This window comes from Schistocerca gregaria, unplaced genomic scaffold, assembly GCF_023897955.1.
Source record: "Schistocerca gregaria isolate iqSchGreg1 unplaced genomic scaffold, iqSchGreg1.2 ptg000621l, whole genome shotgun sequence".
Lineage (NCBI taxonomy): Eukaryota > Metazoa > Arthropoda > Insecta > Orthoptera > Acrididae > Schistocerca > Schistocerca gregaria.
The window spans coordinates 112,709-140,315 of NW_026062009.1; the positions used below are offsets into that span (position 1 = coordinate 112,709).

At 49.0% G+C, this 27,607-nt stretch overlaps 8 protein-coding genes across 12 annotated transcripts; 3 read left to right on the top strand and 5 right to left on the bottom strand.

Moving 5' to 3' along the window:
• Window positions 1–25: 25 nt before the first annotated feature.
• Window positions 26–3,314, top strand: LOC126317107 (uncharacterized). Its single transcript, XM_049993083.1, has 3 exons — window positions 26–747; window positions 827–2,671; window positions 2,905–3,314. Exons 1-3 carry the CDS (start codon window positions 205–207, stop codon window positions 3,127–3,129), a joined length of 2,613 nt encoding a protein of 870 aa, XP_049849040.1. The 5' UTR covers window positions 26–204; the 3' UTR covers window positions 3,130–3,314.
• Window positions 3,315–3,400: 86 nt separating this feature from the next.
• Window positions 3,401–5,518, top strand: LOC126317109 (uncharacterized). The gene is made up of 2 exons (XM_049993084.1): window positions 3,401–3,617; window positions 3,724–5,518. Exons 1-2 carry the CDS (start codon window positions 3,420–3,422, stop codon window positions 5,422–5,424), a joined length of 1,899 nt encoding a protein of 632 aa, XP_049849041.1. The 5' UTR covers window positions 3,401–3,419; the 3' UTR covers window positions 5,425–5,518.
• A 121-nt stretch (window positions 5,519–5,639) lies between these two features.
• Window positions 5,640–11,034, top strand: LOC126317110 (uncharacterized). Its single transcript, XM_049993085.1, has 5 exons — window positions 5,640–5,904; window positions 6,059–6,135; window positions 6,215–6,273; window positions 6,351–6,467; window positions 6,557–11,034. The coding sequence occupies exons 1-5, from the start codon at window positions 5,774–5,776 to the stop codon at window positions 10,895–10,897; spliced, it is 4,725 nt and encodes a 1,574-aa protein (XP_049849042.1). The 5' UTR covers window positions 5,640–5,773; the 3' UTR covers window positions 10,898–11,034.
• On the bottom strand, window positions 11,023–14,950 carry LOC126317111 (single-stranded DNA-binding protein-like). Of its 5 annotated transcripts, none has more exons than XM_049993088.1 (6): window positions 14,588–14,948; window positions 11,942–14,519; window positions 11,786–11,867; window positions 11,619–11,708; window positions 11,497–11,542; window positions 11,026–11,391 (listed from the first exon to the last, which is right to left on the bottom strand). In XM_049993088.1, the coding sequence occupies exons 2-6, from the start codon at window positions 11,981–11,983 to the stop codon at window positions 11,109–11,111; spliced, it is 543 nt and encodes a 180-aa protein (XP_049849045.1). In that variant the 5' UTR covers window positions 11,984–14,519; window positions 14,588–14,948; the 3' UTR covers window positions 11,026–11,108. The 5 variants fall into 5 exon arrangements, 3 of the variants coding, with proteins under 3 accessions (XP_049849045.1, XP_049849044.1, XP_049849043.1); XM_049993087.1 differs by having other exon boundaries at window positions 11,029–11,391; window positions 12,319–14,519; window positions 14,588–14,950; XR_007556408.1 differs by having other exon boundaries at window positions 11,023–11,391; window positions 11,619–11,867; window positions 12,319–14,519; window positions 14,588–14,805.
• A 1,747-nt stretch (window positions 14,951–16,697) lies between these two features.
• On the bottom strand, window positions 16,698–17,891 carry LOC126317116 (transaldolase-like). The gene is made up of 2 exons (XM_049993092.1): window positions 17,707–17,891; window positions 16,698–17,594 (listed from the first exon to the last, which is right to left on the bottom strand). The coding sequence occupies exons 1-2, from the start codon at window positions 17,821–17,823 to the stop codon at window positions 16,743–16,745; spliced, it is 969 nt and encodes a 322-aa protein (XP_049849049.1). The 5' UTR covers window positions 17,824–17,891; the 3' UTR covers window positions 16,698–16,742.
• On the bottom strand, window positions 17,878–21,726 carry LOC126317113 (serine/threonine-protein kinase sepA-like). Its single transcript, XM_049993090.1, has 7 exons — window positions 21,597–21,726; window positions 21,419–21,494; window positions 21,210–21,320; window positions 20,921–21,055; window positions 20,708–20,802; window positions 20,390–20,642; window positions 17,878–20,323 (listed from the first exon to the last, which is right to left on the bottom strand). Exons 3-7 carry the CDS (start codon window positions 21,240–21,242, stop codon window positions 17,897–17,899), a joined length of 2,943 nt encoding a protein of 980 aa, XP_049849047.1. The 5' UTR covers window positions 21,243–21,320; window positions 21,419–21,494; window positions 21,597–21,726; the 3' UTR covers window positions 17,878–17,896.
• Window positions 21,727–21,854: 128 nt separating this feature from the next.
• On the bottom strand, window positions 21,855–23,199 carry LOC126317115 (mitochondrial substrate carrier family protein H-like). Its single transcript, XM_049993091.1, has 4 exons — window positions 23,178–23,199; window positions 23,040–23,102; window positions 22,867–22,956; window positions 21,855–22,765 (listed from the first exon to the last, which is right to left on the bottom strand). Exons 2-4 carry the CDS (start codon window positions 23,047–23,049, stop codon window positions 21,858–21,860), a joined length of 1,008 nt encoding a protein of 335 aa, XP_049849048.1. The 5' UTR covers window positions 23,050–23,102; window positions 23,178–23,199; the 3' UTR covers window positions 21,855–21,857.
• A 2,635-nt stretch (window positions 23,200–25,834) lies between these two features.
• Window positions 25,835–27,578, bottom strand: LOC126317099 (uncharacterized). The gene is made up of 5 exons (XM_049993077.1): window positions 27,360–27,578; window positions 27,145–27,278; window positions 26,899–27,035; window positions 26,400–26,809; window positions 25,835–26,332 (listed from the first exon to the last, which is right to left on the bottom strand). The coding sequence occupies exons 1-5, from the start codon at window positions 27,394–27,396 to the stop codon at window positions 26,097–26,099; spliced, it is 954 nt and encodes a 317-aa protein (XP_049849034.1). The 5' UTR covers window positions 27,397–27,578; the 3' UTR covers window positions 25,835–26,096.
• Window positions 27,579–27,607: the final 29 nt, after the last annotated feature.

Sequence of the window (27,607 nt, forward strand, 5' to 3'; positions counted from 1 at the left end):
GCAATGTGTATCAAAAAAAAAAATTATTCAAGCTACCTCTGATGGCAGTCTCACTTGATGCTGTAGGCTGAGTGTTCAACCATCCGCCTGGCGACATAGCAGCCTTTTTTTTCAAACTTTTGCACTGCGAGTACATTACGCACACGTGTACACAAATTCACGCTCGCATCAAAACAGGGGCAGCCACAACTGTTTCTTCTTGACATGTCTTCACGCCGCCGCAGACCACCCGGCAGCGTCGTGCCTGGGAGCGGGGCGGGGGCCAACTTGCAAAATGTCCAGCCCCAAAGCGCGTCTCAGGGCTACTCTCAAGTGGTGCCTCAAGATCCTTCGTTTGAGCCAGCTCAGAACCAGTACCCCCCGTATCAGGTGCCACCTTACTTTCCTCCTCAGGGGGCCCCGACGGAAGGTAGCCAGTTGCCCCACGGCAGTCCCAGCGGTCGAGCTGCGTCGCAGTTGCCCTACTCGTCTCAATCCTCGGGCTATCACTACCCATTGCCCGACCAAATCCCAAGTGCCGACTCGCTCGCCCAGCCCGGCGTCCAGCCAGACACCTACTATCAACAACACCCAGCCCCGCAGCCCTCTGCCGCCTACAGTGGCTCACAATGTACCGAGTTGCAAATGCCATCGTACTCGGTAGAGCACATCAGATTGACCCTCGGCGCCATTCCACAGTCGAACGAGCTCTTAAATAGCTCCAACCTGCCTTTGGGAATAGTCATTCAGCCATTTTCGGAAGCGGTCGTACGTCCCCATTTTTTCAACGTTCTAAAAAAGGCGCTTGCTGATTTTTTTTTTTTCTTGACACGTACAACCTGCCAAGCCTATTGAAACGATTGACGCCTCGGGATCGACCATCTTGCGGTGCCGCCATTGTCGCGCCTACATCAATCCGTTCGTTAGGATTTTGGAAAGGGGGCGTCGCTGGCAGTGCTGCATCTGCGATTACTACAACAACCTCCCAGACGACTACTTTTTGCAAGATGGCCCGCTGCCGAGCGACGGGCCTGCCCAACTTGACCAGATGACCCAACACTTGGAGTTGAATTCCTGCGTTGTGGAATACCTGACTCCGGCCTCCTACGTGACGCGGCCCCCTATTCCGCCCACCTACTTGTTTCTCATAGACGTGTCCTATTACTCCGTTTCGACTGGCGTCTTGCAGCTCGTTTCGGACACCCTGATACGGCTGATCGATAAGCTGCCGGGCGGCTCGAGGACGAAGATCTGCATCGTGGCCTTCGACAGCAAACTTATGTATTTTGACTTTTCTGGCAAGTCCGCATCGATGTTGGTACACACGAACGTCCACGACATCTTCATACCGCCCGGATACCGCTTCTTGGTTGAATGCAGCGAAAACTACCAGGCGATTGTGGATCTGTTGAAGTTGATCCCAGAGATGTTCCAAGACACAAGAGACGTCCAGTCGTGCCTCGGGACGGCGCTCAACGTGGCCCGCACGATCATGAAGCCGATTGGCGGCAAAATGCTCGTTTTCACCGGCTTGATGCCCACCTCTGCCTCCAGCGACGAGATGCTCGGACCCGGGCGTCTCGTCAATCGGTTCGATCCAAAAAGTACCGAAAAAAATCAGGAAAGCGTTCTCATTCGTCCTCAGCCCGATGGCAAGTGGTATCGCGAGTTCGCGGTCGACTGCACCAAGGACCAAATATCGATTGACTTGTTTTTATTCGACCAGAAAAATTACATCGACGTCGCCACTTTGTCTCAGCTTTCGACCCACACCGGCGGACAGGTGTACTACTACCCCGAATGGAAACCCTCGACATCCTCAGAAAAATTTTGTAAAGACCTGGAGCACAACTTGCTAAGGACCACGGCCTGGGAAGCGGTTATGCGCGTTCGCTGTTCCCATGGCATTCGAATCCTGACCTACCTGGGTAACTTGTTCATGCGAAACACAGATTTGATTGCCATATGCACTCTCGACCCGGAAAAGGCGTACGGACTTCGTCTTGCACTGAAAAAAAACCTCACCAACATCGAACGCGTCTATATTCAATCGGCTCTGCTCTATTCGAACTCCGCCGGAGAGCGCAGGGTCCGAGTCATCACCATCACGGTTCCTACCGCGAGCACGTTGACCGATGTCTTCAGGTACGCCGATTGCGAGGCCATTGTCACCCTGCTCGGCAAGCTGGCCATCGACAAGCTGCCAATGACGACCCTGCCCGCCACTTTCGAATCCCTCACGTCCCTGTGCGCGAAGGTGATGTCTGCCACCCAACACACACACATGAACAAATGGACAGAGCTCCCAGAAAGCCTGGCTGCATTCCCTCTTCTCATTTTGGCACTTCTGAAAACGCACGCTCTGAGAACCAGTTTCGTTCACCCAGATCTGAGATCCAGCACGATTTCCGTTCTCCAGCGCATATCCACCGACTCGTTCATCCAATATTTGTATCCTATGTTGTACCAGATTTACCCGCTGGCTCCAGAATTTGGCCTGGCGTCCCAGGAGACCCAGGCGGTCGTCTTGCCCCCCACGCTCAACTTGACTTGCACCAACGTCAACAAGAAGTGCATTTACCTCCTCTGCGACGGCCAAGAGATCCTCGTCTGGTTCGGCAGCGAGGTCCCGGAAGACCTGGTCGAGCACTTGCTCGGCGTCATGAACGCCCGGTCGCCCGGCTCGAAATACGTACGTCCCACCGAAACCGCACCGAGCGGATGCGCGCGGCGCGTGGCAAAGGCTTGAGAGAGTTGTGCTCGTCCTCCTTCGTTCTGAGGGACCAACATGGCGAGTTACATAGTTGAAAAAGCCCAGAACTTTCTTGACGCGCTCCCCCCGCGAACGCGCCTTTTTTTTTTTTTTTTTGCACGCGCGTATCGGCTAACTTGACCCCTCTTTTCTTTTTCGTTGGCGGCACGCAGGTCTCCTTGCGCTCGAGCGAGTTGGCGGACGTGACCGACCGCATCCGAAACATCCTGGACGAGCTGTGGAGACAAAAGCCCTACTTCCAAAAGGCAACGTTCGTCACCGAGTCGATGCCCATGTCGAGCAAGCTGTTCGACGCCCTCTTGGAGGACCGGACCAGGGGATTGCCCTCCTACCACGAATTCATCAGAAGCCTCGGCGACCGATCCAGCAAGACGTAGAGGCTCGAAGGAGCGAAAAAGCCGTTACTGTGCATATTGAAAACACACAAAACAATGTGTCAAATCTGATGTCCACGCCCATTCTGGGCGCTTGCGAAATGCGGGCGGGTTTCTGGAGCCACTTCATAAAATCGCTGCGCTCGATAGCTGACGCGGAATTGCCGTCTCGATGGCTCGCAAAGCGGCTTCTCTTTGCATTTTTCTCGAAATTTCTGTCTTTTTTGTAGGAATTCGAATATCTGCTACTTTCTCAGAGCCTGAGTCATTTTTTGCAGGGTGCTCTCGTTACCATGGATTCAGAAGACGGCATCAGAGTTATCGTTGTGGGCGGTGGTTTGAGTGGGCTTTCCGCCGCTCACACGGTGTTGGAGCGCGGTGGCCGCGTCATACTGCTCGACAAGAACAATTTTCTCGGTGGCAACTCCACGCGAGCCACGAGTGGTATTAACGGAGCGGGGACGACGTCTCAGAGGTCGTCGAAGATAGAGGTATCGATTGGAGCTAGGACGCGCGCGTTGGGCTGCGTTCTCTCGGCGAGCTGGCTAGAGCGCGTTGTAACCGATTTTTTTTTTTTTTTTTTTCGCAATCGTCTAGGACAGCCCCGAGCTCTTCTACGAGGACACGGCGCGGTCGGCGAGGGACCTGATTCATCCGGATTTGGTTCGAGTGCTCACGTACAACTCCGCGTCGGCGGTCGAGTGGCTGAAGTCGAAGTTCGAGTTGGACTTGTCGTTGATATCGAGGCTGGGGGGGCACTCCGCGCCGAGGACGCACAGGGGGAAGGAGCGCTTCCCTGGGATGACGATTACTTACGCGTTGATGGAGAAGTTGGAGGAGGTGTGCGCGCGCCGGCCCAGTCACGCCAAGGTGCTGACGAAGGCGTGTGTTAACCGTTTGGTTATGGACTCGGAGGGCAGAGTGATGGGAGCGGAGTATTCGACGCCCGAGAGTTCGAAGAACGTGGCGTACGGTCCCGTGATTTTGGCGACTGGGGGTTATGCGGCTGACTTTACCGCGACGTCCTTGCTGAAGAAGTACCGTCCGGACATTTATCACTTGCCCACGACGAATGGGGCGTACAGCACGGGAGACGGACACAAGATGGCGATGGCGATAGGTGGGAACGCGATAGACTTGGAGAAGGTGCAGGTTCACCCGACTGGGCTGGTGAATCCAAAGGAGAAGGACGCCAAGGTGCTGTTTTTGGCGGCGGAGGCGCTTCGGGGAGTGGGAGGGTTGCTGCTGACGAGTGATGGACGGAGGTTCTGCGACGAGCTTGGACACAGGGACTACGTGACGGGGAAGATGTGGGAGCACAACAAGCACCCGTATCGTCTGATACTGAACAGCGCGGCGGCTCGTGACATTGAGTGGCACTGCAAGCACTACATGGGTCGCGGGTTGATGAAGCATCTCGATTCTGGCGAGGAGGTGGCGAAGGAGATGGGCATTTCGCCTTCGGTGTTGGAGGAGACCTTCAAGGATTACAATGAGGTGGTTAGGACGAAGAGGTGTCCGTTTGGAAAGAAGTACTTTTCGAGCGCGCCGTGGAGCATGAGGGACGACTTTTACCTGGCGATCGTCACGCCCGTGTTGCACTACACGATGGGTGGGATAGAGATAAACGGAGATGGGGAGGTGCAAGGAGTGAGCGGGTCCATTCCTGGGTTGTACGCGGCGGGTGAATTGGCTGGCGGCGTTCACGGTGCGAATCGCCTTGGCGGGTCGTCTTTGCTGGGCTGCGTGGTTTTCGGGCGGGTGGCGGGTGATTCGGCTTCGAGTTACCTGCTGGGACAGCTCTACAGTCAGAAGCCGCGCGCGGAGGGGGCGGGAGCCTCTTCGGGCACGATCAACGTGCAGGTGGAGCCTTCCGCGAACAGGGTGACTTTGAGTTGGGGCGGCGGGACGCGCGGCGCGCCCCGTTCGCCCGAGGGCGCGGCAGGCGCGGCGGGCGCGGCGGGCGCGGCGAGCGGCGAGCAACCGCCGAGTTTGGAGGAGCAGAGCAAATCGGAGACGTCGAAGGTGTCGCCGGAATACAAGGAGTACACGTTGGAAGAGGTGGCGAAGCACGCCAGCGAGAAGGATTGTTGGGTGGTGGTGCAGGGACAGGTGCTGGACGTGACCGAATTCATGCACGAGCATCCAGGCGGCTCGAAGGTGATCATGTTGTACGCGGGGAAGGACGCTACGGAGGAGTTTTTGATGTTACACAAGCCGGACGTGGTGGCGAAGTACGCGCCGAAGACAATTATCGGCAAGGTGAAGGACCAGTCTGCGCCCAAAGCGAAGCTTTGAGCTGGGTTGTTTTTTTTTTTTGTGTTTTGCGGCGCAGCATTTGCCCGTTTGAGGTGGACACGCCATAGAGTTTAATAAATCCGTTTTAGATGGATTGGGCTTGGTGGTTTTATGGACCGCGGTGGGGGCGCGGGGCGAGGGCGCGCGGGAGGGTGCGTGGAGAGCGCGCCTCTTGTTGTATACACGCGTGTTACGAAAAATCAGATTAATTTTGAATGGCGGCGTGAAATTCATCCTTAGTCTTCGGTCCCTCTCGAGCGCATGCTTATATCCGGGGTTGGTGGCTCGTTTTGCTTAGGTGATTGACGACAAACTAGTACAGAGGGTCCGGATATCAAGGGGAGCGAAGATGGAAGAGGGCATTCATGGCGAGTACGAATTGGCCCCGAACGAGATTGTGTCTCAGCAGATGCAGAGCTACACGTTCAAGGTGCTGCACACGGAGACACCGAGGTTGGAGAGGATTCAATATTTTCACAAGTACGCCGATTGGGTAGACGGGCCGTGTGGTGGGGTGGTCGTGAGAGGGGAAAAGCGCGTGCGTGCGGGGCGTGCGTGCGGTGTATGGCTGTGTGTGTGTGTGTGTGTATGAATGACTGGGAATGGGTACTGACGAACGGCGCGAAACGGAAAGGCTCGCGTATTTGTTTGAGCGAGAAGGGAAGAAGTATTCCGACATCTTGAACACGAATCCGGATGCGGACCGCGAAGGTAGGGTGGACTTGTTTGCGGCTTCGAGTAGAGTTTGAGGGTGGGCGTGGGCTGACGTTTTTTTTTTTTTTTGTTTAAGAGTACGCGATTAGTCATTTGCAGGCGCTCTACACGGAGAATGAGGAGCTTCACGTGGAGGTACCGTACGGGGGGGTTGGCGTTTGGTTTGGGTGGGCGTTGGTGGCTGACGTTTTTTTTTTTTTTTTGGGTATCAGCTCAACAACGTGCTTATACACAGCAAGGACAGGGACCTCATTACGGCGGTGATTCGCCTGGTGTTGTACACTGGGCCGAACTGTCTCGAGTTCGTGGCGATGACGGAGGAGGAGGAGGTGCGTTGTGGGCGAGAGGGTGGGGTTTGGTGGTGGCGCGTGAGGGCCGCATTTGCTGACAGTTTTTTTATTTTTTTTTTTTTGCGAAGGCGGATTTTTGCGAGCGCTTGCAGCTCTACATTCGGAGTCCGGACACGAGTCCGGTGCTGTTGGTTTTTTGCATTGGGGTGCTTGCGTTTTTGCTGGAGGAGAACGAGTTGACGAGCAAGGTGGCGCGCTCGGACACGCCGAGAATAGTGCTGAAGCGCTTGCAGAAGCTGGTGCTGGAGCGAGACTGCAAGCCCTACACGAGGGAGCAGGTGAGCGCTAGGCCGGGGAGCAACGCGATCGAGTTGTCGCTAGAGTACGCGTTGGTGGTGGAGAGCGTGTCGGAGGAGGTGGACCAGGAGGACCCGAGGCTCGAGTTGCTGCACGTGACGGAGGCGGACTTGAAGTGGGACGAGGTGCACTATTCGTTGTTGTTGCTGCACCACGTGGGTCAGTATGTGGACGTCGTGGCGCCGGTGCTGCAGGACAACGGGTTCGAGATTTTGCAGTTCGTGCTGAGCACGGAGGACGACCAGTTGCTGCCGGACGGCTTGTACTTGCTGGCGCAGCTGTTCACGTATCAGAAGTTCGCGAGCGTGTTCGTGGACAGGAACGGGATACAGATGTTGTTGTCGATACAGAGGAAGGCGATTTATGGCGCGCCGCTGTCGTCGGCGCTGAACATGCTTACGAATTTTCCGAACGTGATAGAGCAGATATGCTTGTTGCCGGAGCAGTTGCTGGTGGATTTGTTGGACTTGGCGGCGTGGTTGATACAGTTGAAGGACGAGGGCGCCAAGTGGTGTTTGCAGTTTTTCGGCAGGGTTTTGTGTTACAGAACGTTCGGGGACATTTTTACCAGACAGGGCTATTTGACGACGTTTTTGAGCGAGTTGAAGAGGTTCATAGAGGAGCTCGAGGAGAACAAGGACTACTCGCACTACACGAGGACGCTGATGTATTACTTGATTATGGCGCTGGTGGACTACTTCGCGTCTAGGATAGTGAACTTGGCGGCGCCGTACGTGAAGAACCAGCCGACGCCGAGGTACAGGCGGACGGACCTGGCGTACGACGTGATTGACTTGTCGATTCGCCAGTTGTTATCTTTGCAGGCGCAGCAGCCGGTGGGGCTGCCCGAGGTGACGGACTTCATATCGCAGGGTGGTTGTCAGTTGATTTTGACAGCTGTGTACGAGAACACAAGGGTGTCGACGAGCCAGACGGCGTCGGAGATAGTGCAGTACGGGATTGAGTTGCTGTGGATAATCACGTCGCTGGAGGCTGGGCAGGAGGATTTCTTGGAGTTGTACGTGATGGCGCCGGTGGTGCGCAGGGATTTCGACGCGGGCAGGTTGGACTTGTTGGAGGGCGTGGAGAGGTCGTTGTGGCCCCGCTTGTCGTTTGCGCACGTCGAGAGGGTGATTATGGACGAGATTGTGAACGAGCGCCAGCTGTCGCCGCACATTCGGGCCGCGCTGGACAGGGGAGAGCCGATTCACGTGCAGAGGGGGGAGGTGGAGATGGACGGCGGGGGAGAGCGGGGAGAGATGGCGGAGGACGCGTCGGGGTACGAGCAGATGGACGTTCAGCAGGGGGATCCCTCGGTTCAGAGCTCCGCGACGAACGAGGACCCGAACCCGACCAAGTACAAAGTGTACTCGCTGCCGATGTTGATCGGTTTGATTGACCGGTACAGCAACAACCCGGTGACGTCGAGTCAGCCGATTTTGCACGCGCTGCAGGTGCTGGCGAATTTCGTGTCGAGTCATTCGGCGGACGCCAAGGCGAAGCGCCGGGCTGCCGCTGGCCACGACGAGTCATTGCCGTTCGAAAATTCGCTGAAGGTCATCAGGTCGAACAACGGTCTGTCCGTCCTGGTGTCCCTCCTGAAGTACAGAGAGATCGTGCAGACGCGCAGCCTGAGCCCGCAGACCGCCCCGGTCTCCGACTGGAACTGGGTCCGCACCGGCGCCTGCAGGGTGTTGCTGGGCCTGTCACGCGACCAAACCATAAAGCAGGTCCTGTCAAAAAAACTGTCATACTGGCTCCCGGAGCTGCTGCGCGAGCCCTGTCCCTCCGGCTCCCAGCGCTCGGCTCACACGGCGTTTAGGAACGTCGCTATGGAGCTCATGACGTCCCTGCTCGGCAAAAACGTGCTGGCGAGCGGCTTGACCGAGTCGCAGGCGCCCGACCGCGCGCTGACCAAGCTCGAGCGCGCGACCATCGCGGCGAGCACGCCCATCCACTACTCCTCCACGGAGCTCCTGGAGCTCATCGTCAAGCACCTGGACAGCAAGGGCTATCATAAGACCGCCCAGTCCCTCGTCGAGGAGGCACGCCTCTGTCCGCACAAAACCACTCAGCCCTCCCCCCATCCCAGGAGAGCCAAGAGACACTACCTCGGGATGAACAGTTCCAGGACCAATCTCCTCAATAAAGACGTGCTGCCCATCCTCAAACCCCAGCCAGACGTTGCGCCCATGGACTCCGGATTTTTGTCGGAAAAAGAAGACTTCACGCTGGACACGATCATTAAGCAATTTTTGTTCGAGCAACACCGTCGGTGTCGCCGCCCTTCTCAGATTTTGCCAAACTTCTCTTTGCGCTCGCGGCACACGTGCTACGTGCCCATGAGGGACCGACTGCACGCCAGTCGCTCGGGCGCCGACCTCACCAACTTGAGCATGCGCCTGCTCACGCGACAGGCCATTCCCCAGCGCCCGGGCGGTGCCATGTGGCGCAAATACAAATATGGCCGTTATTGTCCACAAAGACCTGTCAACATCGAGGACGTCATGCTCACCTCCGTCGAGTACTCCGGCGACGACACCGTGCTCCTCGGCAGCGAGTCCGGACAGGTGCTCCACTGCAACGTCAACACCGGCAACGTCATCGACGAGTGGGAGTGCAGCTCGCGCCTCATATGGATTCGGTACAACAGCGCCACCAACAAAATGCTCACGATTCCCGCCTACCCGACCGAGGACGTGCACCTCTGGGACCTCAAGAGAATGCACCAGCCACTCTCCATACTGCCCCTCAAGCGCGCCAACTTCAACACCGCCGGCACCGAAGTCGTCGGCACCATGAGCTCGGGCAAAATTATGATATGGGACGTCGAGTCGCAACGAGAAATCGTCCGACTCGACAATCCTTCTTCCACGCTCGAAAACCGGCGCAACAACTTCTGCATGGGCTGCTTCTCCCCCGACGACGCACTCGTGCTCAACTACGCCTCCCTCTGGGACAAGCGCACCCCATCCCCCATCCACCGCTTCGACCGGTTCACTCAAGAGGGACCGGAGGTCTTCAACCCCAACGGACTCGAAGTCATCATCAACTCTGAAATCTGGGACGTCCGCAGCTTCAAACTCATCCGCACCTGTCCCGCTCTCGACATGACCTTCCTCAAGTTCAACAACGCCGGCGACGTCATCTTCGCCGGCCTCTGCACCAGCTCCTTCTCCAGCGCCTCTAACAGCCCCTACTCCAACCGCTTCCGCGCCATCGACGCCACCTCCTACGAACTCATCACCGAAACCTCCCTCGACAAAACCTTCACCTCCATCGCCGTTCACCCCGACGACACCCAACTCGTCTTCGTCGAAACCCTCGGCCAAGTCCTGCCGGAAGGCACCCAGTGGCGCATCTGGGACATCGGCTCCGTCAAGTCCGTCGAATTTCAAAGCGACGACGACAACGAATTCCACAGCACCGACGCCGACTCGGAACACCTCTTCGAAACCGACGACGACCTCGACCAAGACCCCAACGACGACCGCCACGACGACGATGACGACGACGACGACGACGACGACGACGACGACGACGACGACGATGACAACCCCACCAGGGACCTCGACGCTCCCGACGACGATCGCCACATCGACCCCACCGACGACGACCTCAACCTCCACCGCGAAATGGAAGAAGACATGGATAGCGACTACTCCGACAAAAACCGAGACAACTCTCAAATCTTCGGCATCGGACACTACCTCCACCTAAACAATAACCAACCCTCCTCCTCCTCCACCAGAGACCACAAAAACCTTAAAAAAAGCCTCCTCAAAACCCTCCAAGGACTAATTCGCGAATCCACAAACCCCTCGCTCTCCCTCAACCTCTCTTCCAACCCAACCCCTAGAGACCACCCCAGTCCGGACCACCCCCCCTCCCACCTCAGACCGCATCGAAACCCCCCCACTGACCTCCCTCTCGAAGAAGCCCCCACTGACCCCCCCCATCCCCCCACTCGGCACGACAGGTCCACCACCTCCCGCTCCCGCGAACCCCACCCCTCGGCGCACAGCAACCACTCGCCCCCTGGCCCCTCCGACCTTCGCAGAAGAAGAAACCGACGAAGAGACCAAATTGCATCCAGACTCAGAAGGCTCTGATCCCCCATCAAATTTTGACCTTTATGACACGAGACGCGGGACAAACCCCACATCACCCCGTCGGAGTGGAAACCCCCCCCCCCCCCCCGTTACATGTAACAAAAAATAATAAAATCGTGTACACATCATTCCCTCTAAAGAAATAACGAATTTTCATTTTGTGTACGTGCTCCCCTCGCGTCCCCCACTCACTCTCCTTTCTCCCAAAAACCTACTCCTCCTCAAGTCGGGGGGAATCCCCGCCCTGGGCCGTCGGCGGCGCGGGAAACGCCGGCCTCTGCAACACGATGAGCTCGGACTTGTGACGCAGCTGAACCTCCACCGACATTCTCTCCTGTCCCACGGAATCCGTCCACTTTCTGTTCCTCAACTGCCCCTCGAGGTACACACGTGCGCCCTTGCCTATCAACTGAGACGCAATCTCCTGGAGTTTCTCGTTGTAAATGCACACCTTGAACCAGTCTGTGTAATCCACCCGCTCACCGGTAGCTTTCCTTTAAAAACATCAACAGATAGAGGTGAGAAAGTCGGCCCATTCGACACTAACTTCGCGCGAGGCAACCTCCCAGCCCTCCGAACGCAAAGAACCCAGAGCGTACTTGGTGTATCCATTCGACACGGCCAAGCTAAATGTGGTGATGGTGCCTAACAGGGCAGAACCAATTACAGGCTATGTCAGATAGAAAAAAAAAAAATCGCGGTGGAACTCAAACGTTTGTACCATCAGAGAATTGATGAACTTCAGGATCCCCACCCACATATCCTAGCAGCGTGACCTTGTTCAAATAACATGCATATCTTTTCTGAGCATCTGAAAACGGCAACCACGAAATAAGTCGGCTTCCCACTTCTAAAACGCGAAGCAGGATAAACTAGCATCCCGCGTACCCGCTAAATACCTGTTTTGTCCAGTCACCGTATACAGACTCTTCGCACTCGTCGGCACCTTCGAGGTGTCCTTCGGGGAGAACTGGGAGAAAAAAGTCAGCGCCGTGGGAAAAAGATCGGCAGGTCGAGTACAATTCAGTCCACACGGCATCCTACCTTCCGGAAAAACAGGATCCTTCTACATGCGAAATAAGACATCACACAGAAAAAATAAATACAAACTTCCGACAAACGCCGCCTTGAAAGGCAAGGGTTAACCAAGAAATGTTAAAACCCTTCCTCCTTCTATCCAAAATGAGCGGATAAATCGCTATTTTTTTGAAGACGTCCAAAATTAACTGTGCCTTGGTTCAGCCAACATCACCTCGCCTCCCCTCAACGCGGCCGGCCCCCACGCCAGAGATTGGACTTGCGCACAACCTCAAGGATACGCATCGCACGGCGCTCGGACAAATTTAATTCGTTCTCCTTCTGATCAGCTCAGCCGTATCGCAAAAAAAAAATTCGAGGCAGAAAAAAAAACACAAACGCACCTTGCTGTGATGTGCACACCGCTGCTGAATGCGCCTGGCAAGCGTCGGCCCCCCACAAGGCTGCACCTGTGAATCGAACGCGGCGAAGTAGCACATTTCACAAGCGTGTAACTCGGCCTCGCTTCAGACCAGCGTCGACGAGAGCGGCCAGATCGTCCACAGCTTTAGATCCGTTGCACAAACCTAAAAGAGCGACAAGAGACCAAAATAGCCCCTTTTTCCGAAATTCACAAAAGATACAATGCTCTACGATTCGTTACATCTTCGAGAGACGTTACGAACAAAAAACCCTGCCCTCGCCTGAAGGAGACGTAGGCGACGGACGCGCACCTCCAGAAACTAGTCGTTCGAAAGAGTGTCGCGAAGATGGTTTAAGAAGCTTCGCACAGAGACGGTTGTGAGGCTAGAACTGTAGCACCTCTCATCAGAAGAATCAAGTGCGCTTATGAACAACGCCCAGGCATCGGACTCAATTTGTCCCATAGGTAAGTCAGCAGAGATGCGATGACGAAACAATGAGTGAAGCTGTTGCCAGGTAGTTGACATAAAAAGATCCACTCGTGAGAAATTGCGCTTGAATCGGCTCAGAATACTCGCGAGTTCAGACAAATGAGCTGAAAGGGTTACTTGGTCGTTCCATTGACGATAGAGCGCAGATATCAAATAGATGGCTCCGTGCGTCTTTTCCCACGGTTCAGGGGGCCTCACAGAATGCTCCGAAGGGTCGGAAGGGGACGTGTGCTCGCACAAAAAACAAGCCTGATTAACGTGAACAGAAGGATCGTTGTCGTGAGCACGCTTGGTGATAGGCCCGAAAGAAGACTCGACAGAAGGAACGATGTGCAAATCGTCGGGCTGACTCAAGATAGAAGGTAACAGCGCGTTCAGACGGTCAACAAGTAGAGGTAAGTAAGAAGGATGCGCAAGCACAAGCTTGCTGAGACTGGCTGCAGCGGCCTCGCGAATAGACGAGAATGAGTCCACGTTGCGCTCTAAGAGTATTTGGTACAACTTTTCAATTTGTGTTTTTGTTAGGTACGAAAATATGTATTGAGAAGCATGACAAGCATCTTCGCGAACCGCCCAGCTTCGATCAGTCAGGAGCGGTTCAAACAGCTTCCAGAACTCAGTCAACCTTGTTTGCAGAATCAAGTAAGCAGGGTCGTGCGTGTCCTGAGAAAATCCTTCGAATAATTCTTGGACAGCCCTGCAAGCCATTTCTCTTTGTGTGTCTACGTCTGACTGCATAAGAAAGAAAAGGGTGTCAACCGTTTCTCGAATATAGGTGGATACAAGCTGCCGGCCCTGAGAATGGGTCAAAATGCTCCACACTCGTCGAGATTGGTTGCAAATTCCCGTGGCGGGCGAATGACGGTTGAAATATGCATACGGCAGGCAGTTCTGTAGGAACACGTGAAGCATTTCACGAGCACCACGAGCGATGCAATCTTGGTCCAATGTCGTTAGAATAGTGCCATCAGAAACGGATTTTTTAAACTGTGTTTCGTATTCTTTTTTTGCAAGCGACGAAAGTTTCAGTCCCAAAGCACTCATGGCTCTCGACGTCGCCAGAACCACATGTCCCCATGGATCGACCAGGCCGAGAGACAAAAACTCGGCCGCTCGTGACGTGTACTCCAAAATTTGTTCGTCCGTCATAACGCTCTCGAACGACACCTCTAAAATGCCAAATGCTGTTTCGCGGACAAAGCGGTTTTGATGACAGAGTAACTTGTTCACCAAATTTAGGAAGGGATAAGAAATCTGGCTCGAAAATTTCGGCCCCAAAGCCCTCGCAATGTTTTTTATGGATCTCACGGCGGATTCCAGAGCTTTGTATCCTTGAGTATCGTGGAGATAGAGGTGGACCAAATTTCCAGTGTCAGTTCTAATAACCGCCTCTTCAGGTCTTTCCAAATTTTTTTCTATTATTAGTAGCAAACTGTGTTTGAACCTTTCCCAAACTACTGGTCCGTAAGCGCGAGTCATGACGTCCAACAGATCCGCCACCGCGTGTCTCACCGTCAAATCCGAATCTTCTAAGCAATTAGAGACAGCATCTTGAAGCACAGGATCGTAATTGTCGAAGTATCGATGTTCAACCATGGCTCCGATTGTCTGAAAGCCCATCTTTCTGTACACCCGGTCTGCATGTAACACCATCTGCATAACGCATGTTTTCATGTATTCTAAGACGTTTTCTGGTTTTTCCGCCCACGAGTTCGTTCATGTTAGACATCTCTCTAAAGAGAACAAAAAGTGTACCTACTTTTATTTCCTTGGTACTCTTTCAGCAAGTAGACGATATCCTCTAGCCCCCGCTCCCGAATTGAGGGAGTCCCCGTTAATATTTTCGCCTGTGCCTCATCGAAATGGCGGATGAACTCATCGTGTGAAGCTGAAACAATCTCACACATTTAAATAGCAAAGTGCAAAATGGTTTCAAATTTTTGCAAAATACGCTTTTTTTCACAGCGGCAAGCTTCGTCTCAGCTATCTCGCGAGATGTACAGATATATGCGGGCCTATAATCCGCACGATCTATATTCGTATTCCAAAAATCCGGGAAAGAGACGCGCAATGCGGAGAATTGAATTGAGCGAGGACACGACATATCACATCCGAATATACTGTTCTTGAAATGGCAATAAAATGATCACAAGAATGGCATTTTGGTAATTTTAGCAACATTTTTTGTGTTATGATGATTTTAGGGTTTATGCAAACCAATGATCACAGAATGCAGAAATTATACAGCTTGACAGGTGACGCATATGCAGATTGAGAATGCAACTCAGGAGGGGTGAAGAGAGAAGGCACAGTAAAAAAGGCGCTTTAATGGTTTTTTGTACAACAATTTTCTGGTTTACCGGTTGAACTTCTTGTATCCGCGTCTTTGTTAATCAGGTTTTTTCTAGAATTCCTAGTGACTGGAAGGACAATTCCCTTTTTCCCTTCTACAGGTATGTTCTTTGGCGTTTGCTTCATTTCGGCATCATGGACGTGTTGCGGGTCTGACTCGTTGATGTGAATGCGTGTATCGCTCTTGTGTAGGGTTTCTCCAGGCTTTTTTAAGATGCTCTTCGCGGGTTTTGCATTTGGATTCCATGCTTCGCTAAGATAACCAGAACTAGCAGAAGACAGCTCATCATCATCACCTGTTTCCTTCGTTTCTTTTTGTATGGATGTTTTTGAGTCGGCCGATTTTGACGGCAGAGAGGGGTTGGCTGACATAGGTATGCTGTACAAAAAAGGACTCCGAAGAAAGAAGGTCGACTAGAAACTAAAACTGAGAAGAAAGTAATGCGTGGAACACAACGCTGAAACGAGGGAGCCGTTACTGATGTATAGAATTTTGTTTGGTACAAATTCGTCACAAATTTTATTACCGAAGCAAAAAATGCAAGTTTTGCATTTTTATTTGAGGGGCGCTTACACATACAGCATTCTGCTTTCCTGATACTTTCTCTGATAGCCTGCAAATTTAGGTGAAAGGCCTGTATTGTCTCAGCTTGGAAGGTAGACTACGAGAGACAAATAACACACACCTCTAAGCGATGTGCACATATTTATGTGAGAAAAAGGGTTCTTAGAGGTGAAGATGTCGAACTTTTCCTCCTGATATTCACGTGGGTCAATGCCGTAAAAATAGGCGGTCTTTATAAAGTTGTTATAGAAGCGCGAAGTTTATTTTTAGCACAATACAAATTTTTTATGCATTATTTTTCTTTACTTGATCTAAAACGAACAAAAGCTCATCAGATGTTTCTCCGAATCCGTGAATAGCTACGACTGATGCGCCTGTTGCTTTTTTGACAGTCCCATTTTTTTGGAGTTTGTTGAGTCCGGCCCACTCACCTAGTGCCATACGGTCAGGAACTTTCAAAAGATCAATTTCATTTTCCCGGGTTAAAGCCTCGATAAGACGCAGATAAGCAGGCTCGTCACAATTTTCGGCCAAAATAACTAGGCGAGCTTCACGCCTTTCTATGGATCGGATCGCGGCACGAATACCACGAGCAAGTCCATCGTGGGCAATTGCATTTTTTAACACGACCTTCAACGAGTCATGCAGGTCGAATCCTTGAAAACTAGCACTAGGTGCAGACTCTGCAAGAACGCTAGGGGCTTGGTTAGCACTGCAAGAAAAAAGACCCGAAAAAAAGTCTTTCGGAGACGGTATCGATCAACTGTCGCGGTGAAAACATGTACCCTCCATCAGCCATATTTTTTGAGAGAAAAAATCACGTTGAAGTCTAATAGGCGCAACTAAAATGACAAAATCAAAGGCGAGAACAAGTTGACTCTAATGAAAAAAAAAATTGGACCCGTCGAACGCTTTTTTCGTTTTTTTTTTTTGAATATAGTACATCGGTACATCGATTTACTTTTTTTTTTTGAGCGATCTTGATTCACAAAAACAACTATGACATTTTCGCTCTTACAAGTTCCTCGAGCATTTCTGTGTCTCTAGCAAATAAATTGATACCTTCTGCCAGCTTATACGATGCGCATAAGTCCTTATTGTGCTCCCAACGGAAATTCTTCTCGTCAACTTTCAGCGTGGGCAAATCCGCACTTTTTGCCGCCTCTGGAGACAAGCACCTCTGAATCGGCTCGTCGCACTCATGAAGCTCCTGAATGAACTTGGGAGAAATGGTCAAACAATCGCACCCACTAAGACAAAGTATTTCATCTTTGTTTCGGAAAGACGCGCCCAAAATAAGCGTCTTGTATCCATGCTTTTTATAATAGTTGTAAATTTGAGTAACGGATACGACGCCTGGATCCTCTTTTCCGCTGTACGTTTTTCCAGTTTCTTTTTTCCAAAAATCTAGAATTCGTCCAACAAATGGCGAGACCAAACTGACTTTCGCCTCCGCGCATGCGACCGCCTGTGCTAAGCTGAAAATCAGCGTGAGATTACAATGCAATCCCTCTTCTTCTAAAACACGAGCGGCCTGAATACCCTCCCAGGTGCTGGCAATTTTGAAGTAAATTCGCTTTTCCGGGTCAATTCCGACCTCTCTGTAAATTTCTGCCAACCTCCGCGCCCTCAATATGGTTGCATCAGTGTCAAAACTCAGCCTTGCATCCAATTCAGTAGAGACCCTTCCGGGAACCAATTTGAGAATCTCGACACCAAATTCCACAGATAGCCTGTCTATCGCCCAACTGACCTTTTCTTCCAAGCTGTTGCCCTTCTTCTTTCCGTATTCGACCGCGTTGTCCATCAAATGTTGATACTCCCCCATTTTGGAGGCGGCGTACAACAACTTTTTAACGTCACGGCAAGAAAAAAAGTTAACGCCTCACAAACTAAAACATCCACAACCTTCGCAGCGAAGAGAACAAGTTCAGAACACGTCGTCTTTTTTTTCGTCGTACAGAAGGATTGGTCGTCCCGTCTTGGACAAAGTCCTTGAACTTCGCATAGGAGTTGAAGTCCCCGCTGTCCACAACAACGGACGTGTACTGACGAAGCTGCTCTAATTGAGATGGCATGTAACGATCCAAAAATAATAATGACAGGCTGTCAAAAAATAAAACTCCAACGCCTCACGCGCTTTAAAAAAAATTATTCTCTCAGTTTTTTATGAGACGCCTTGGGATAAATCTGGTGCTTGCGAAGAGTCTTAGAAAATTGGGAAACCAGCTTCCTGGCCATCTCGGCAACCAAAACCTTTTCGTCTTGCTCCATAGATCTCAGAATCTCCAAAAGTCCAAACTCCTTCACCAGATACTGAGGGCTCGGGTGAACTTCATAGAACGCCCTGAGCAACTTCATGAGACTAACTCGAACGAGAGGGTTCGGATGGTTTATCCTGGCCAGAAGTAAATCCAAAAAGGGAGAATCGCATAGAACGCGGTTGAAGGATTTGCTGAGCTTGAGGATCTTATGAAAAATTTCTAGCATAGAAAGAAGGGATTCATCGTTGGCCGTCGCAAACAACTCCACAAAACAGTCTACACGGTTGCCTAATATGAGAGAAACCTTTCGGTTGTCGTCGGCGAGACAGTAAGACACAGAGTCAATCGCCTGAACTTGCCACGGATAGGGCTGCTTGAATAGGTCAAGAAAAAAATTCACACAATCGAACTTAAAAAGTTCAGCTCGGGTTTTTTTGTTTCTTGACATCTCAAAAAAGATGGGGAGGGCAAACTGTTTGAGAACGTAGTTGTTCTCGATGGCCCATTTTAAATGTGGTATAGCACCTGCCTTCGCCGCCTGAAGCTGACGAGTAACGTCAAGACGACACAAATTGTACAGTGCACTAAAAAGCTGCTGTTGAGACTCCATAAGAAACGCGCCTTCTCTCCGAGCCATGAACTTGACCAAAACCTTAATAGTGCCTGCCATCTGAAGCGCATGAAGCGTGTTGGGTGACATGCTAACCGCATTGATCGACTTTAGAATTCTTAAATAGGTCGAAGGCGCCAAATCGTCTAAAAGGTGAAGCAAATTTTTCAAGACTTCCTGATCGCAGATGTAGGACTTCACAACGCAGTCTCCCTTGCTAAAAGTAATTAATATGTCTGCAATGGGATTGGTGTATTTCTCAGATATAGCGGCCTCTTTGACAATTTGTTTCAACGCGCGCGTCAAATGAACCAAAAGTTGCGCTTTTGCAAACAACCGACAAAAATCATTCATTGACATCTTTATCTTCACTTTGGAGTTGAAAACCAATAAAATGCAATCCAGACCCGTCAAAAACAATTCTTTCTTAAAGTAAAAGTCCTCCTCCACCGATATGCAATCTACCAATGCCGACGGTGCGTTCGAGCTAATGAAAATCTTCACCACCTCCTGCCCAGAGTTCAGTATCTTCTTCGCGAAGCTACACGCCTCCATTCGAAGAGAAGTAGAGTACTTCCCATTCGTGTATTGAAGCGTCGCCAAGAACCCACCTATCACCGCGAAGCTCTCTATAGCAGCTTGGTCGCCGGCAATCCCACTCAAAATCTTCAGAACTATTAGCGCTATTTTCGTGTTTTTCAACTTCAACAGCTCGACGAACAGAATTACTCCAGTTCGGTCGATAATCTGGCGTCTCTGCTTCGGATACTTCTCGAACAAAGCCGCTAATTCCGTGCATTTCTCAAAAATCAAATCTTCGTCCGTTATCGTATTCAAATAATCAACCGTGCTTACAGCCTTGTTTATCGCGTGGGCCGTGTAATCATTCATAATGCTACGTTCGTCCTCACTCACCTCGAAACTCTCATCCTCAAAAATGTCTTCCAAATCCCCCACCGCGGTTTTAGACGAATCCCATTGTGAATGCATCTTCATCGTCAAACGATTCGAAAATTCAGAAGCGACATCTTCGACCACCTCTTCAAACCCCTCTATGTCGTCCCAGTTCTCATCATCTGCCGCCTCAATTTTCTCAGTACCGCCATCATCCCAATCTTCCTCTAAAATCGCATCGTCTATACTTGCCGTGCAAATAGGACGGGCAGACATCTCGCCTTCCACCCTCTTCCCCTCAAAATCGCTCCCCCAATCGCTGCTGTCGCTTCTGTACCCCTCCTCCGCCTGGCCATCGGCGTCACTTGCTCTAGAACGACGACGACTTCGATCTTCTCCCTCTCCATACAACGAAGACCCCATCTTCTTCAGCTCCAACTGTGCCATCAGCCTCTTGTTGTACTCTTCCAACGCCTGCTGGACCTGCGCCGATATCGGTATTTGCATCTCCGTCGTCATCTTCGCATGGGCAGAAAACCAACGATGCTTCAACAAAGTCTCGGCAGAACTCCTCAAAAACGGCTCCTTCTGAAAGCACTTCATCAAAAGATCCCTCAGCAGGGAAGAAATACCCTCGGGCAGGGGCGGCATGTCGTCTTGCACAATCCGAAAAAGCGCACCCATCGGCGCCAAATTCGAGTAAGGCGGTCTGCTCGTATACAACTCAATAATCGTGCAGCCAAGACTCCAAATGTCGCTCTTGGTCGTAATTCCATTCATCTCAACCATTTCCGGTGCCATCCAATAGGGCTTCACATCACAAAAAGTAAGTGCGCCACGAACCCCGAAAAAAAACAAAACTTCTCACCTCCGTACCGAACCGGCTGGATCGAACTTTTCAACATCAGAAGGACCTTTGTCTCGAACCGCCACGCCAAAATCCGTCAACTTAACTTGTCCAGACTTTGTCGCCAGAATGTTCGCGCCCTTGATATCTCGATGAATGACTCCCTCTCCATGAAGATAAGACAGGCCCTCCAGCACCTGATGAATGTACCGAGACAACAAATGCTCCGGAAAGCAGCCGAACTTCTTCGCAATAAGCTCCAACGAACCCCCTTCTACATATCTGCGCGCTCCCAGCTGTCAGTACATACACGACTCCGAGCGACTCATACACGCACGCACACATACTCAAGGATAATATAGAGCGAATACTCAGTCTTGAACGAATCAATGTACTTCACGACCAACGGGTGACTCAGGCTCTTCAACAAAGTAATCTCAGACTGTCGAAAGAATCAACGGGTCAGCAAGTATATCGTCTCCAAAAAGCAAGTCTTCCCCGTCAGACTTTTCGCAGAGCGAGATACGCGCACCGCGCCCGCCCCCGATTCGCGCGCATACCATGATATTTCCGAGCTGTCCCTTTGGGATCTTGCTGAGACCTATTTCTTTGGCTGCCACAATACTCCCATTCTGGATGTCTAGTGTCTTGTAGACCGTCCCCCATCCGCCTACTCCCAGCACCTCACCTAGTTTCTGTATGCGCGCAGACACAGTTAGAAGCACAACGGGCAAGTCGAACAAGAGACTGGACACTCGCTTCCCACCAATCGCGACCTGAGAGGGCGGTACAGCGCATACAGAAGAAAAACCTTCGACTCTGTACGCAAAAAAACGCTTTGAAACGTACGTATTTGCCTTCCAAAGTAGAATTAGACTCCATGTTTAACGCGCGGTCAACTGGCGAAATGCGCTCCAATAAAAGAAAACCGTGCTACAGAAGAAGGGCGACCTGCTGTGCCTTTTATAGCGTGAAGTCGACCAGAGTTAATACATCAGAGGGAGAAGGACGCCGCATAAACAGACGTTCGAAACCCTTTTTGAGAAAATTGCACGCACAAGGGCAAGAAACCATACGTGTGTCAACAGGAAAAGAATCTATGCACAAGAGCTATGACGGCGGTAAGCTCCGCATCTAGAGATGACGAAAAAAAAAATGTGTTAAATTTTTATTTCTTTCACGAACGCAGTAAGTGTAAATGCAATATCTATATATGTATATTTCATATATATGTACATATATATATATATACATTGCATCAATAAAGGAGGGCAATGTACGCGCGTCTTCAGAGCTTGGCGACGCCCTTGAGGGATAGATAATTCCCAAGTATGTATCGCAAGGCCGATCTTGCAGGGAATGGCGACAAAAGAAGCGTCATCTGTCTTGTGTTTTTGGCACAGAACAAATGAAGTCTCGCTGAGTACAAACTCAAGTAAGACGCTGGCGACGTTTTTTTTGAGCAAAATTTTGTGTGTTTTTTGGACAAAAAACAAGCTATTCCCTCCTGGGAGTCGCCATCGTGACTGGATAAGAGCAACTAGACGTTTTGTGCGATGACATCGCATGATTTGTCGTGTTTGAAAGCTTGAGTCGTTGTTTGTAGAATAAACCTTTTAGGTATTCATAAGTTGATATCATGATCGCGGAGGCAGGAGCAACTTTTGCAACTCTGGGCAATATGCCACGGAACAGGGTTCTAAATCCCTCTTTTTCGATAACCTCGCGCATCAACCCCAGAACAGACTGAGGTTTACTTGAAGGAGTAACATGCTCATTCATCTTGTGAACGTCCATTTGCGCTCTTGTCTTAATAACGTCGAATGGGATAGTAGCAAGAGCGGCTATAGAACCTGATACGCCTCCAGCTATGAAATTGTCTAAAAATCCAGGATGAGAATGATTTCTTTTGATGCATTCAAAGATCGTCCAATAAATCACGGAAAACGGTACGTCTCGCCATAAAGTAGGACGAACGCCAATCCAGAATGTGGAAAGATTTCCAGACCGCCAAATGTTTGCAAAAAGTTGATGGGAAGCAATCTTTTTGGAATGAGACTGTAGATTGGTACGAAATAAATCCAACGGAGAAATGCAAAGAACAGACACTGCTCGGGCGAAAGCACCAGATATAGCCGGTGCCCATAAAAGATTATAAGTTGTAGTTTCCAGAAAATATTTAGAATTTTCGTATAAGGTAATGTAGAGCGTTGTTGATAGAACGGTCATCAATAACCCAGGGCCAAATCCACGCCAAAATCCTCGAACTCCCTCATGACGACCTATTTTAAAAAACGCGTCGAGCGTGTTTTTGTACCGATATTTTTTTTCTGATTTACTGAGCGTGGCCTTGATTTTTTTTCTCTGAGCTTGCAACCGCGTTTTAACTACATCAAGCGGAGTGACTGGAGCCGGGTCAAATTTTCGCGGATCAAAAAAAATTATTCGAAAGGTGATTATGTGCCCAGCAAAACAAAACACACTTGCAAATAGGAAAGACACGAACCTACCAACGCCGCGATGGTACCGCCAATACTCGACGCAATGACTTGTTCTAATATGTTGAGTTTCTGTACCTGCGCTACTGTTCGATCAGCTTGAATAAACCACGTGGTTATTGTCATTGAATAACAGAGAGGGAATATTCGAAAAAAAGAAAACATTGAGAAGCAAACATACGTGGAGACATATTCCAACACTAGTGTAGTAGGAATCTGCCAATGTGAGAATGTCCTCCAGTCTCTACTCAAAGAACAACTAAGTTATTCGTTTAATCTTCAAATGAAAAGACGAGAGATGACAAAAAAAAAAACATGCATAACCTCTATGCGAAAACTCCTTGATTCTTGATTCCAAAACGCCAAATAAACACCCCCAAGATGCGCGCCTTGAAAAGAAGATGTTGCCCGACAAAAAGAATCAAACACTCTTAGAAATTGTAAAAAATTCTGTGTGAATGCGTCAAAAAAGAGGTGCACAAAAATTGCTGCAGGATCCATTCCGACAGTGTTTCTAGTACACCGAGCGGGTCTTGACCCTAAAATGGAAAAGAACATAGGAAAAACAGAGACAGCAACCTATGCCTTTCATCTCCACATGTGAAAACAAAATGTGTTCAAAACAAGAATGGAATCAACGTGAGATCCTTACTGCGAAACCCCCACCAAGTTCAGCTATAGGCAAAAACACTTTTTCATATTTCATAATTAGAGTTAACAATGCAAGGAAAGCAACAGAGAGGGAGAAAACCTGCCATCAAAAGTTAAAAAAAGTTAATGTCTAAGGAGGACACATTGTAACACTTGAAGAAGCAATCCGTGGCAAGTTCGGGTTTTTAGATAGAGTCAAATGGTCAAAAATATATAACAGACAATTGAAAATGTTAATTTTTTGGGATAGGCTTTAAAACTATTTCGATTGTGATTCTATAAGTGTCGCCTTCTCTACAGAAGCTACAGAAGGTCTGTTAGCATGAGCCTTCGTTGATTTCTTGATTCGCACTTGATTGTTGTTAATTCTAAGAACGCCATTCGTATTAGAAGACTTTGAAGAACGAGACATCATATCTCGAGGAGTAGCAGAGATTTTTGTTTTGTCTCCTTGAGTTGTCATGGCATTATGACACAATTCGTTTTTTCTAGAAGTTTTAGGTACAACTTTTTCAACGGTAACATGACTGTCATCACTATAAAGCTCATCAGAGGGCATCGGGCCTTTGCGGTGCCGTTCTAAAACCTGCAGCAGACTTTGGATTGTTTTGGCTTGAGCCGTAACGGTTTTCTGCAATTTGTCTAAGCGAGTATGATAACTATTCACAAACGTCTCACGACAGCTAAGCCGTTTTTTCAATTGTTGAATTTCATCGGACATCATCCGATGTTCTAGTGTTATAGTCTTGAACTGCTTCTCACTAACTTCTAACTTATCCAAGTAATTAGCACCTGGTCTATGCACTATTCTACTTTGTTTCTGAGACGACAATAACAATTTAGACGTTTCGTCTAGTTCTGTACGCAACGAATCTGCCATTTCTTTCCATTTTAATTCTCGATCGTGTAAAGCATCGTTCTCTGCCTTCAAATTTTCGCATTCCTTGGCCCTCTGCTCAAGTAAGTGCTCAAACTTCAATTTCTCATTCATCATTCGGCCAACATCCTCAGAATAATGGCCACCAATCTGATACCGCTCCTCCGCTGTCCTCCGGATCAAACCACGTAACCTGATATTCTCCTCATGTAGGTCGGCATTTCTCTCACTAAACTGATTAAACATAAAAGATCTTAGTCGCATCCCTCGACAAACACTGTCTATAATCAATTTCATATCTTCTGTACTAGAATCAATCATATCCACAGCACAGTCACCACCTTTTTTTTGTAACAATTCTCCATCTCTTTCCTCCTTGCATGAGACATTTATGTCTCCGCAAAAGACAAAATTTTCTGCTGATTCTAACAGAGGCTCAACACAATTCGTCTCATCATCAACTCTCAGTTCCTTCGAAACCACGCATTTACTTCTCTCTTCACCCTCTGTCTGCTTGCAATCCTCTTCAAACTCTTTCTCAACGCAATAAAACTCTTCGTTTAGACATTCAACCCCGTGTTGATCTAAAGCATCTAAACTACTCTCTGTTCCCTCTCCCATCCTCTCTAGTAATAACAAAAGCTTCTCACGACATCCTTTCCATATACTAAATTCTTCATCTTCATCACTGCCAATGCGCAATAAATACCTCGTTCCACGTCGTGAAAATCTCTCACGCACCAACTCCAACTGCGCTCTCGCCTCATCTACCAACTCCGATGCGTCTTGAATAAATTCTTTCGTGTTAACTTCTTGGAATTCAGCGCGATCGCCCGGCTTATCACTCACTTGCTCGAAATTCTGTACTCCCGTCTTGTTCTTGTCTTTGAGAACCGCTATATGAGACTGTTGCTTAATCGTACCCTTCTCAAACATGGCACGACATGTATTAAAATTTATCCAGTCTAATTCAACTTGACTTCTGTTCTCTGACTCTGCAATCACTTCCTTTTCAACACCATCTTGCTCCTCCTTCATCCTGGTACTCAAATCCAAAATTTTTTGCTCCAGAATTTCTGCCTTTTTTGTGGCGATGCCCCATCTAGACCGAAAGTCTGCAAGCTCCTTGTCGTGCCTCAACTTCTGCTTCATCAAGGCTATGCTAATATCAACCAACAACATTGTCCCCGATTGAACCTTTTTACCAGGTAATTTATGTACGTATTGATGTTCCTCGTTTTGAAAAAGATTCATGTTTGAAGCTGCCTCAATCGGATCTATAGTGCGCTGATACACTCCAAAATTCACCGTAATCCCAGCTGCCTATCTCATCAGCTCCAATTCGTTGTGATTGGATGTGCAAACAAGCTCAAAATAATAAATTGCAGGTATACAAAAACAAAGGCGTTAATTTTAACGGCTAATTTTGATAAAAAATCTGTCCGAAACAGGAGGTCTGTACTGCGCAGACTGCTGACGGTGTTTATTGAGGAGCGAAAGCAGAAGTCATGAGAAAGTATGAGACCAATTTTTCTAGTGTAGATGAGAGACAAAAAAGGACTACCAAAGCTAATGTCTTGAATATACGAATAGAATTTTGCTTAGAATACCAGAATGAGACTTGCAATACATCGAGTTGGCTTTTTGAGGGTGATTGACCCAATTTCATGCATAAAATTATTCAGAGTGACTGCTCTGAATATATTTTATTTAAGAGACGATACATCGGTTATCACTACGTCTTTTTTTGTCAGCCTCTCTTGCAGCGGGAATTTTACTGCGCCTTTTCGACCAAATATATACAAACAGAAAAATGAAGCTCATCAACAAATAAAAACTGCCAGCACCTATATACAAAATACTAAGAAACCGGCTGGATGACCCCAACCAATTTTTTTCTACCAATACAATATATTTCTTTCCATTGAATGCAGAGACGTCGAAATCTTGAAAAAAATTAGATAGCGGAACTCCCTTGGCAATATCGTTCTTCTAACATAAACATATACGTACTGTTTTGCACATCACAGTAACAATGTGCACTCCTTACACCTTCATATGAAACCCCCCACAGCTTTCTTGTGTACGGAAATGCACTTGGATGCATCCATACAACAAAATCTTCATTCTCCAAGTCATTTATAACGCGAATCCCAGGCTGATCTGATGGTGGATTTTTGTATATAGCACCAATTTGAGAGGAATATGCAATATCCTTTTTATCCAGTTCAATGTATTTTCTCAGGTTATAAATTTTAAACGAATCGTTAAAAAAACTTCTGGCCATCAGGCCACACGGTATGTAGAAGTCATCTAGATTCAAGGAGTTGTTTTTAGAAATATAAGGACTACAGTCTCGCAGTTCTGAGAACGAATAAACCATCTCGCCTCTAAGCTGTTTAGCATTTCTAGAATTATAATATCTATACAGGCAGATCTAATGTTAGCTTTAGGTGTCTCTATACACGCTACACTAATAGCTCAACACCTCGAAAATTGGATCTGAAATTACCTTTTGTTATTCTGATAAAAGTTGTCTATTTGATAATAAACGTAGAAGGGTGCCCTCAAGTTTACTTCAGGTAATCGAACATAGCATTCTTCGTATTTCGCGCAAATGTCATCATATCGAAGTTTATATTCCCTGATCTATACATAATGCGCGTGAGAATCGAAAAGATTGATCGAAGTTAAAAAATATTAGTACGTATGTATATATGTGTGTAATTCTTTATGTGACAGATAAAATTTGACATACTGACTGAGCTTCAATATAAAGGATCACCCCTATTGCAACTAAACATGCGCCAAACATGAGAAAGAATATAATCGTAGATATTGGCCTAAATACTAATCGACAAGAACGTATATTTTGCTGTTTGAACGCGGTATCTATCACAAATTTATATATATATAGTAAGTGTTCGCTTGCTTCTAGAATAGCTTGATCAAATCGAACTTTATAGCACGTACTCTCGGGCTCCTTTAATCTTTTAATAAATTCGACCATGAGGATGTTGTACGGCCGTGAAGTGTCTTCCTTTCGTAATGAACTGGTGGAATTATTGGAAATACCAGTGCCGTTTTGGGTATTTGAACATATATAATTCTCTCATCACAGCAGTAATACGACCAGTACCCGCCTGTTGTAGAGATGCAGGGTAGTCTCTGAAGCTAAAAAGTTGGAATTATATGTTTAATAAATTTTTAATTCCAATTTT

What these genes read in the sequence shown, in the direction of transcription:
- LOC126317109 (XM_049993084.1), top strand. Translation starts at nt 3,420, where the DNA reads ATGGATTCAGAAGACGGCATCAGAGTTATCGTTGTGGGCGGTGGTTTG. An exon ending in AGAGGTCGTCGAAGATAGAG is followed by an intron (nt 3,618 to 3,723) that starts GTATCGATTGGA and finishes GCAATCGTCTAG; the next exon opens with GACAGCCCCGAGCTCTTCTA.
- LOC126317111 (XM_049993086.1), bottom strand. Translation starts at nt 14,735, where the DNA reads ATGTGTGAGATTGTTTCAGCTTCACACGATGAGTTCATCCGCCATTTC. An exon ending in AGAGTACCAAGGAAATAAAA is followed by an intron (nt 14,520 to 14,587) that starts GTAGGTACACTT and finishes CGGAAAAACCAG; the next exon opens with AAAACGTCTTAGAATACATG.
- LOC126317099 (XM_049993077.1), bottom strand. Translation starts at nt 27,396, where the DNA reads ATGGTCGAATTTATTAAAAGATTAAAGGAGCCCGAGA. An exon ending in TTTTATCAGAATAACAAAAG is followed by an intron (nt 26,810 to 26,898) that starts GTAATTTCAGAT and finishes CTGCCTGTATAG; the next exon opens with ATATTATAATTCTAGAAATG. An exon ending in TTACTGTGATGTGCAAAACA is followed by an intron (nt 26,333 to 26,399) that starts GTACGTATATGT and finishes ATTTTTTTCAAG; the next exon opens with ATTTCGACGTCTCTGCATTC.
- LOC126317116 (XM_049993092.1), bottom strand. Translation starts at nt 17,823, where the DNA reads ATGCCATCTCAATTAGAGCAGCTTCGTCAGTACACGTCCGTTGTTGTG. An exon ending in ACGGGACGACCAATCCTTCT is followed by an intron (nt 17,595 to 17,706) that starts GTACGACGAAAA and finishes GACGTTAAAAAG; the next exon opens with TTGTTGTACGCCGCCTCCAA.
- LOC126317113 (XM_049993090.1), bottom strand. Translation starts at nt 21,242, where the DNA reads ATGGAGTCTAATTCTACTTTGGAAGGCAAATAC. An exon ending in CTACTTTGGAAGGCAAATAC is followed by an intron (nt 21,056 to 21,209) that starts GTACGTTTCAAA and finishes GCGCGCATACAG; the next exon opens with AAACTAGGTGAGGTGCTGGG. An exon ending in AGTTCGATCCAGCCGGTTCG is followed by an intron (nt 20,324 to 20,389) that starts GTACGGAGGTGA and finishes TGTGATGTGAAG; the next exon opens with CCCTATTGGATGGCACCGGA.
- LOC126317110 (XM_049993085.1), top strand. Translation starts at nt 5,774, where the DNA reads ATGGAAGAGGGCATTCATGGCGAGTACGAATTGGCCCCGAACGAGATT. An exon ending in ATGAGGAGCTTCACGTGGAG is followed by an intron (nt 6,274 to 6,350) that starts GTACCGTACGGG and finishes TTTGGGTATCAG; the next exon opens with CTCAACAACGTGCTTATACA. An exon ending in CGATGACGGAGGAGGAGGAG is followed by an intron (nt 6,468 to 6,556) that starts GTGCGTTGTGGG and finishes TTTTTTGCGAAG; the next exon opens with GCGGATTTTTGCGAGCGCTT.
- LOC126317107 (XM_049993083.1), top strand. Translation starts at nt 205, where the DNA reads ATGTCTTCACGCCGCCGCAGACCACCCGGCAGCGTCGTGCCTGGGAGC. An exon ending in AGCCATTTTCGGAAGCGGTC is followed by an intron (nt 748 to 826) that starts GTACGTCCCCAT and finishes CAACCTGCCAAG; the next exon opens with CCTATTGAAACGATTGACGC. An exon ending in GGTCGCCCGGCTCGAAATAC is followed by an intron (nt 2,672 to 2,904) that starts GTACGTCCCACC and finishes GGCGGCACGCAG; the next exon opens with GTCTCCTTGCGCTCGAGCGA.
- LOC126317115 (XM_049993091.1), bottom strand. An exon ending in TACCATCGCGGCGTTGGTAG is followed by an intron (nt 22,766 to 22,866) that starts GTTCGTGTCTTT and finishes ACCCGGCTCCAG; the next exon opens with TCACTCCGCTTGATGTAGTT.